This window comes from Ixodes scapularis, unplaced genomic scaffold (assembly GCF_016920785.2).
Source record: "Ixodes scapularis isolate PalLabHiFi unplaced genomic scaffold, ASM1692078v2 PGA_scaffold6__148_contigs__length_123643588, whole genome shotgun sequence".
NCBI lineage: Eukaryota > Metazoa > Arthropoda > Arachnida > Ixodida > Ixodidae > Ixodes > Ixodes scapularis.
In genome coordinates, this window is record NW_024609881.1 from 79,221,063 (window position 1) to 79,230,949 (window position 9,887).

General features: G+C 43.8%; 1 protein-coding gene across 1 annotated transcript; it reads right to left on the reverse strand.

The window, feature by feature from the left end:
• Positions 1-3,550: 3,550 nt before the first annotated feature.
• On the reverse strand, positions 3,551-8,006 carry LOC121838529. Its single transcript, XM_042294830.1, has 3 exons — positions 7,754-8,006; positions 3,730-3,881; positions 3,551-3,556 (listed from the first exon to the last, which is right to left on the reverse strand). Exons 1-3 carry the CDS (start codon positions 8,004-8,006, stop codon positions 3,551-3,553), a joined length of 411 nt encoding a protein of 136 aa, XP_042150764.1.
• Between the last annotated feature and the right edge of the window lie 1,881 nt (positions 8,007-9,887).

Sequence of the window (9,887 nt, forward strand, 5' to 3'; positions counted from 1 at the left end):
AAAAAATGCATGGAGCCTGCAATTCCACAACCCAGGTGATCAGTATTATGTTAGTATTCGAGTTGGAATTCCTTTTTTTGTTGAATTTCCACGCTGGTAAACCGATACATCTATTTTAAGATAAACAAATGTTTAGCATAAATTGTGCAGTTCACCCAGAAACATGAATCCATCATGGTGATTCATGCTTCCCAACGTCTATCTGGAGCAAACAACGAATCCCCACGAGCGATTATTTAAATTTAGGCCGTATGTTGGTAACACGATTCGATCGTCACAGAAGCACCAAACAGTACCACACCTTACTCCGCTAAAATTGTTTTCCTACCGATTCTATGCGACAAAGTAAACGCAAGAATCTACACTGTCTCAAGCGCGAACATGGAGAGCCTATGGAGCCTTGGACTACCAGCCGGGGGGCAAGGCACGTGTTTTGCCCCCCCCCCGCTCCCCCAAGAACAGCCGCCACTGGGCAGGGCGAACACGGGCCGGCGGCGCGCAAGGGATTCCAAGGGCACCGCTCCCCGGCCCTGGTGGGGTGGGGGGGTCTGGTTTGGCCCCCCCCCCCCCCCCCCTCAAAAACAAGTTAATACGCCGCTGTATGGAGCGGCCATGCTTTGGTCCCCGCTTTGATGATGATAATAGCGCGACTGTAGCGCCACCTCTAGGTCGATTTCGAGGCCAAAGGCTTCTAACTTTGCTTGTTTGCCTCGTCTGCAGTCAGTGTTTTCTTGCTTGCCTCTTTAGTGGGACGTATCCCTCAGCGAATAAAGTGTCGTCCTTTCCGGACTGTAGTCCGCGCATTATACATGTTCAAAGGTTGAAATTTTATGCGGTGCTTAAATTTTAGAGGTGCAAAATATTCAATATTTTTTCTCCTCAAGATTGTTTAATATGATCAGAATAGGAAGATTTAATGCATGACAGGTTCTGTTAATGATTTTTGCTGCGCTCATAAAGCAGGCATTTCTCAAGGTGTGCTAGCTGTATAGGACATTTTTCAAGCCAGGTAAAAGCTTTGTATGAAAATCTTTTTTTTTTTTTTTGAAGCGATAGTTTTATGGGTGACACTTTGCAAAGATTTCGTCCTCGTCGCTTGTCGTCGTCGCGCGCGCGGAAATTGGAAAAAAGCCTTTCTTCTCTCCCCTCTTCCCACGAGGAGAGGAAAGTCGGGACTCCTCAATCCTAGTCCGTGCCGCGCGAAGCGAGCGAAAAGGGGACCCCTGGCGTCCCGCCAAGAATTGCGCAACGAAGAGAGAATCATCGAGTCGTCTGCTTGAAGGACTTGTTTTCTAACATTACTCGCGTTATGCGAAGTCCCACTTTGACAGTATCCAGTTGCTACTCGTAATGTTAAAGGGTTTCAGAAACTTCCACCGCGATTGCCCACTTGACGGATCACTGGTGGCAGTCGTCAGTGTCATCCACGACGCCAACCGTAACGGCTATAAAAATTAACCACGTCGTACCTCCGTCCTCAGGTACGTAACAGCACCATTCCACCCGCTTTGCGTGACCGTGCTACAGCTATTGTTTTCGTTTCTTCGAACATTGTTGGCATAAAATACGTTTTTCTCTTCTTTTGGCCGAAATCTGTTGTTGCGGATTATACACTAAATGCAAACTATAGTCTGAAAAAAAAAGCAACAGCATGCTGGCAACCCAAATATGGACGCACCGGAGTAGTTGATCTCGTTCTCCATCTCGTCGGGAAGGCGCACGTTCATGAGGGACGCGATGGCCTGCGACATCTGGTTCATGCGGGCCTGGTCTCCGGCGGCGTCCGCGTTGTCCAGTGACCGCTCGCCGAGGTACCGCTCGAACTCCTGCCTCGTTGGAAGGTACGTCTGCCGAGGAGGAGCACGGGGGAGATGTGGTGGCTCAAACACGCGTTCAGTGGAGCTGTGCTGTTTTCTGGAGGTAGGCAAACTAACTACATCTTCGGAATGCCCGTGTTTTACTCTTCCCGGCAAGCTATTAATTATCTTTATATTCGAAATAGCTATTGAAAAAAAACGACAATCGAGGGTGACGCCAAAACGAACATTCAAATTTTCCCGCAATTTCTCTTAACGTCACGTGTTGTAAAACATTCAGGTTGAGCAGGCAGTTCAATGAACGCGGCATGTCGAGCCTTTGTTTTTCTCGTTCTGCTAGATTGAGCTTCCGCAATATTCATTTCGCACCATCAATCATTTTGTAATTCACCGGAATCAGGTTGCACTAACCAAATTGCAACATCGACGGATGGATGGATGCCAATAGCTGTACCTTTTATAAAAGGTAGTAGCTTGCGCCACCTAGCCACGTTTTTAGTTTTGCCAGCGGGTCTAAATTTAAAAATTTGAGAACTTCGCGAAGAAATTATTTTATCCTATAATCTAGGCTACTAGTCTATCTATTTTTATTGACATGTCAGAACAAATTTACTTTTTGTCAAATGAGTATTACAAGAGAGGAGCAAACTACGTCCTTGTATTCGTTTTTGTTTAATTAACTAAAATCACCCTTCTCGAATTGTTGCGTCTATAAAAGTTGTGGAGAGTGTACAATACTATGATCTCTTGGATGTTATTGTTACACTCACGAAAGGTGTCCTGAAAGCTGCTATGCGGACATTCATTTATATACAGGCTGCATAATTTTAATTCGAACCGGCAAAAAAACAAATAGTGAGTTACACGGCTACGCCTTCACGATGTATTTATCAGCCTAGAGGCACATTGAATATTGGAGTAAACATCAAGGTACCTTCAACAATTAACTCAAAATTTATTGTTAATTATATTTTCAATTATTGCTTTTAAAGGTCTTGTAATTGCAGTATTGAGGGCAATTACTATGACAGGCTACATTTCTAATACAACGTGTATGTAATGCAGTAAAATGTCGCTAAAGTTACAGAGGGCGCAGTAACATGCGACATATAACTAATTTTAAGAGACCATTTGCCCATGAACGTCTCGTGTGGCCACTGTTGAGTGGTGGACGCATTTTTATTCTGCACTGTACGTTTTGTCAATGCTTCACATGAAGTGTGGTATACGCGCTGAAACCTTGCTAGGCTCTGTTTAACTTTTATTCACCTTTTTGTTTTCGTTACCACACCAAAAGGCTAAGAGTCGTATAAAACATGCGAACGAAATGTATAGACACTCTAAGAAATAAGGGGTGTATAGGGGCACACCCCGTGTCGCATATGTAACACCCCAAACAACAATTCGACGTCCAATTCACAGACATCGAAACAGGGATACCAACCTTCAAGAGCAGCTTGATAGTCGACTGATGCCACTTATTAAAATAGCTAATGTATACGGACTAGAAGCTACAGTAAGACAATCAAGGTTTTTTGGACCCTGCTGCAAAACCTCAGTGTTTTTGTTTTCTTGTCTTTGATAGGCACATTAGCTATTTAGTACGTTATTTTCAACAGATATCAAGCCGCTCGTCGAAGTTGGTAGCGCCTGGTGGACGTCATTGGACTGAGAGTTCAAATGTCGTTATGGGGTGTTACGTATGGGACACGGGGTGTACCGATATACATCCCCTATTTCTAAGAATGTAAGGTGGAAAACAAGAACCTATTCAATGTCGCCCCAAGGCACCGGTGATCGTTCGGCGTAAAGCAACGAATACAAATAAATAAATGAATAAACAAAAGAGCTTTCGTGCGCTTGTGGGGAGCCGAATTAGATGTTCGAGCGCTCTCCTCTTTCGAGCACTTACAGCGAGTGTGGTCATGTTGACCCGGGTGGTGGCGCCTTCCTTGTCCTTGACGTCGGCGCCGACTTGGAACTCCCCGTGAGGCAGCAGCAGCGTTACCTCGGAGTCCGGGCCGTACGTCAGGAAAGTCAGCGCGCCGTTCGCCATGTCGCGCACTGGAAGACAGAGATTGGCGCAGCGGGTGAATGCGAAGACAGTCGGGAACCCCACGTGCCTGGCCGTTTGGCAAGAGGGGGAAGCACGCACCAAGCGCATCAGCGTTTACAGTCACGACTTAAAGGCCGACGACCAGACTCGAGATTCTGCAAGGCAGAAGATCTTCCTCATCATGGTGTAGAGAGGAGGAAACAGGCAACGGTGGACAAGGTGGAAGGGGGAGAGTAGGAAGCGAGGGAAAAGGGAAAAGCTAGATTTTGTCGTCGGTCTTTAGAGAAACTTAGAGCGGTGGAGAGCCTCAAGCTTCTTACTGTCACTCTGGAGTCAGTCAGATTCCAATCTTAGCAAAAGAGAACGCTTACGAACAAATTACGAAGCAAGAATCGTGAACATTATGAGCCATGCACTCCCAGAAAAAAAGGTGTATTATTACACCCCTTGTCCCATATAATACACCCCAAAACTTTAACTCGACGTACAGCGCCCCATAATCGAACAGGCGTCCCCAAAGTTTACAAGGGGCTTGATAGCCGTGTGGTACAACTTATTAAGATAGCTGATGTACGTATTATTGACTACAAAAAAGATTATCGGACTTTTCTTGGCCGTACTGCAAAAGCTCCGTGTTTTCTTTCTTTAGTCTTTGATACGTACTTTAGCTATTTAATAAGTCATATCGCACCGTTATCAAGCCCCTGGTTAAATTTCGTGCCGTCTGTTCGACTATAGGGTGCTGTACATCGAAATGAAGTTTTGGGGTGTATTATATGGGACAAAAGGGTGTAAGGTGATACCCTTTTTTTTAGAGTGTGTCCTGTGTTTCTTGTGCTCACAGTGAATAAGGAATGGCGGCTGCCACAAAGTAAAAGGAGCGAGTCAATGTCTACGAGAAATAATATTCTCATATGCAGGGGAAAAAGTAGCATAGCCAAAGGGGAGGTGGAAACAAAAATTCGCGGCGGAGTGCCATCAAAGGCAAAAAGCTCTCGCACTCGAAGCGGAGATTCTACCGGGTTTTTAACCTGTCACTGACTTAGTCTTGTTCTGAACGAATCGAGAACAGAGGTTAGTTCTTTATAGGTAAAAAACGTAATATTATGCAGTTCTGATTCGAGACTTGGGTGTTCGCTGAGATTTAATTTAATCATCAAGTTACGCATGTTGTCAATTCGTTTCTACGCGTGGGTGTCATAACGGCAACGCGTTTATCTAACATCTAACCCATTTTGCTTTCTCGTCTTATTTTGTTCGCTTATGCGAAGCGCCTCGGGTGTGACTCAGTCGTGTGGAACTCCATTGGAGTCACCAAAATCGTCTAGTATTGAGCGTCTCCAAAAAAAAATTACAAGTGCGTTTTATGATTTTTATTTACGACCCAGTGTATTTTATGACTATGATAGAATTTTTATTCTGATAGGCTTAAAACACTTATGTACTAGACGAATGATTCGAGATTTGATGTTCTTGTACAAGGTTGTAAATGGTTGTCTAGACTCACCGGCGCTATTGAACTGTGTATGTTTCGGAGTTCCTCAAAGGGTAAGCCGTGTTTACTCCTTATTTCTTCCTTTCCCTTTGTACAAAACTGATTCCATTACTCGTTTGCAACTCGTTTTCAACAAATTTTAATCTAAATCAGGTAAGGAGAAGAAAAAATTCGAGAGTGCATCGATGTCTTTCTTTCATCCTGCAGGTATATAGACCTTTGCTTTGTCACTTGGACGTGATTTTTTTCCAATGCGCCACTAGAAAGGATTGTTCGTACGGCGCTCAAGCTACATAAAGGAAGCAAATCAAGCTCAAATAAGCATTCATACTCACGCGGTGGTGTTGGACGATGACATCTAAGTCATTTTACAGCACTTTTTTTTTCGTCCACGAAGCCTATCGATGACGTAACGTGCTCATTACCTAGGTATTGTTAGAGTTCACCGCCAGTGGATACCACGTAAACAACAGTAAAGGAACAGTTACGTGGTGCTGAATAGCATATAGTAGTTTTCCCACCTTCTTCCAAGATTAGCATGGGGGATCGAATCACGTGATTCCCACACATATAGCTTGAGAAAGGCATGACCTCTCCTTATCACTTCACGGCCAATAAGATTGCAGCATTAGCCGATAGGGAAGCCGAAGAATGCACCATGAAGCAAGAATCGCCGACATTATGAATCACGGCTAGCGTTTTTCGGGTTGTCGGTGACCACATTTCTGAAGAACTGTCTCTGAGTGCGCTTTTCCACAGAACACGAGACAACAAATCACGGCGAAAAAAAAAAAAACACGATTCCAGTAAACGACGAAGCTCGAAATACGGTTAGAGTAAGAAATATGGGATGTGCGCACGGACAGACTCGCACGGTAAATGGATTACCCTCTGGGGTAATTTCGTAATCGCTCGGATACGTTTATTAGGAAGTAATCCCCACAGTAATCTGAATACCTTTGTAAGTACTAAAATTACTTCTAACCGTAGTTATTTCTCCCACCCCTTGCTAACGGCGCCCCTGGTTTCTACAAGGTTTCTACAAAGGAATCCTCTGATGTACCAGGCCCCCGACATAAGAATGGTTTACCGAAATTGGTAAATTAAGAAGATAAGTAATTTTTAATTAGGTGATTCTAATCCAATAGCGTACAGTACAGAACCCCGTTTTCCAATCGACCGAAAAAAAGCTGTCGTTTTTTAATATCTGAAGGAACCGGAAAAGTAAGGGTTACCTTTTCAAGTAACGGCCAATTACTTTTCTTCTCGAGTAATTGAGTAATCTAATTGACTTCTTTTATCAAGAGTAATTGTAATCCAATGCGGAGAGCAAATCGTCCAGCTGCTTCTCGCACAGGAGTGGCGGTGACGTCAGATCGACGCTGAGCTCTTATTGGATGATTGAAACAAGTTGTAGGTAGACCTCAATGCTAGATGCCTTGAGGTCTACCCACTATATATATATATTTTTTTTAATCGGCCAATAAGAGCTCGGCGTCGTTCTGACGTCACCGCCACTCCTGTGCAAGAAGCAGCTGGACGATTTGCTCTCCGCGTTGGATTAATTTTTTTCGAGTAACGTGTACAGGGTGCGGTCGTAAGGACCAAGAGATTTGCCACACCTTGCAAAATTCCAATTCCAAATGGGCTTACCTGAAATCGGGCACCCAAACATAGGTTTGCAAGCTGCTTTATGTTTTTTTTTTTTTTTTTCAGAGATCAGCTCGGAGGTAGTGATATGTTAAAAATAAAGCAAACTCGAAGACGTGTATTTCTCACGTCCTACACCAGCCTGTTTGTTATCTGCACGCTGGTTTATGAGCTCGGTCCCGGGTGGCTTGCTGAACGCAAAAACGCTAAAATCCAATAACAGCTAGAGGCTGGCAGTGAACAAGATTATCGCGATAGTTAATACGTTTGACGAAATATATTAACAATTACCACCTGGGAAGAAGCTCACACAGCAGTGTGCAGACGACGAACATCCGCTATAGGGCATAGGAAATGCACGGCCTCAGACTTTGCTAAATTTTTAATATTTCACTACCTAAAAATTGAATTCTGAAAAAAAAAAAAAAAAATAGACAAGCTTTTGGCGGAACTACGTTCGCCTGCCCGATTTCAAGTATGTGCGTTAGGAATTGGAATTTTGCAATCCTTGCCAAATGTGTGGGCCTTTTCGGCCGTACCTTGTACAAGACTATGCAGGGGTGATGAGCGTGACGTGTCCCTACGCACATCCCACCTTTCAGATCAAATGGATTCTGAGCTTCGTTATTTTCAGGGATCCTCCTGTTCGCCGTGATTCGTTGTCACGTGTTACGCGGGAAAGCAAACTCACAGACCATTTTTTTAGAGTGTAGAGATTAAACTAGATGTCCGTACCCCAGAAGGCGAAGAACTCGATGTCCAGTCCTTCGGGATCTGTCCAGTCTGAGCAGGACGCCTTAAACTTGTCCATGAGGGCTCTGCCCTCGTTGGGCTCGAAGCTGCACTGGCCGTTCTCGGGGGGCTTGTTGATGTGCAGAAAGAGGTCACTGACCCCGCTGACTCCCCACTGGTTGGTCACCGTCAGCCGGGCCACGAAATCACCGAAAGTGGGATAGTAGACCTTGAAGAAGTCGTCCGACAGAGCCATCTTCTGTTCCGTCGCACCTGGGTATGCCGACCGAGTAGAAGGCGATAAACTTTAACATACAAAATCAGCTTGAATATATTTTAGACATTGGCGCTCGACTGAACGGGAATCAATCCACAAGTGTCTATTAAACTTGTTTTTCTTCCGAAATTTTAACCTGTAATTTTATCAAAAGCTGCTTGAATCCGGTAAGAGTCATGAAACGTTTTGTTAATCAGTAAACCCGCTGATATGTGGCCGCCGCATGTATTTCCACTAACTGTCTCGCGCCAGAAAAGCACGTAAACATAAAAGTAAGCGCAGCATTTTTTTGTTTATTGCGAAGAAGGAAGATTGCTTTCTGGCTTTGTTGCTTAGGTACCATACTGTTAACTGGGACCGTTAACGTTGTTCTTTGGATGGTAACATAGTTTTTAATATAGCGTAGCGGTATCAGCAACAGTCAGTCAAGCAACAGTTTAGTGAATGTTCATTAGGTCTGCTTTTAACTAAAAATTAAAAGCCACTGTCATGAAATAGTGCTCCAGAAACGTATACCTCTGAAAGATGAAATTCTTGGTGACGCTATCGTCCAGCTTCTTCACAATCTGGATTGCTGAAGTGGCTAGCACTTTGAGGTAGATCATTTTCGTTTCAAGGTTAAGTTTTACTTATTTGTAAATAGTGGAAAGACTTACTTTGGTTGTATAGAAGTGTAAAGTTTGATTTGTTTTACTAAATCATCGCTTTGGCAATCAAGGCAATTTATTCAACCGTCACCGATTTTAAAGCCATGAATTTGTGAGCAACAAACTTTCAGTGCAACTAATTGGTTTTTTCTTCCGAATCAAAACAAAGACGCGGGGGTAAACGTTTCAAATGATCCTGTAGCTTACTCACCGACAAGGTAGTCCCTGGCGTCTTCCAGATAGACCTCGGTGAGGTTGTCGCTGCCAAACACCTCCCAGCTGTAGACCATCTCTCCGTCGCAGTTCTCGATGCATAGACCGATCAGACCCACGCGCACTGGGTTGATCTTCTGGCCGATCGGGTCGTTCGGGTAGCACAGCTTCTCAGTCTGGCACCTGTATGGCGCAATCGGACAGAACAACCTTTTTCGTCTTGTCCCGTCTAGCCCTATGGACAACCAACAACATCAAAAGAGTAGGGAGATTCAGAAGTTGTATCTCCGCCTTCGTTTAGACCCAGAGATATCGACATCACACTTCCCGCTACAAACTTGTGAAATGAAGTTTTGACCTAAGCTACAGCTCCGAGAAGTGACAGAACCAGTGGTAACAAAAAAAGGAGCAGTGTTGTAAAGCTTTCTCAAAAACCGGAACGAAAGCTTGTTCTTCGCTCCTTCTCCATTTTGGATCTAGTTCTCATTACAAGTTTTAATTGTTCGAAAGGAACGCGTTCCCAATACATTCCTAAAGTAGAAAAGTTTCATTTTTTTAACGTTACATTTGCAAATTTTAATAAAATATTGGGCTGGATAATTTAAAGATAAAATAAAGCGAGGAAGTTAAAATATTCTCCTCGAGCTACGTGTCGGGTCGCAACGTGTTCCGGTCCTTTGTTTTTGATTACCTCGGACACTTCCTCATCCCTTAAAGTCGGAAGTTGAAATAGAGGTAACAAAAAGCTGCAATGTCTCCTAACGTCGGGCAAAATTGCAAAAGATATATATACAATAAAACAACTTTTTTTTCTAGCAATTCTTTTTTCTTTTTTTTTTTAATTTTCGAATTGCTGTTTTAGCTTCGGTCGATGCAAGATAGAAGGGCGGCGTTTCTCCGTTCTTCCAAATAAGAACGCGTTCCAAGAACGCCATCTTTTGAAACGCCGTTTCGTACAGCACTGAGTTTGAGTATTGATAGCTTGTATGGAACATTTCAA

Coding starts and splice junctions, on each gene's coding strand:
- LOC121838529 (XM_042294830.1), bottom strand. CDS start 8,006: ATGGCTCTGTCGGACGACTTCTTCAAGGTCTACTATCCCACTTTCGGT. Junction 3,882..7,753: donor CGAGTTCTTCGCCTTCTGGG/GTACGGACATCT, acceptor TCTGTCTTCCAG/TGCGCGACATGGCGAACGGC.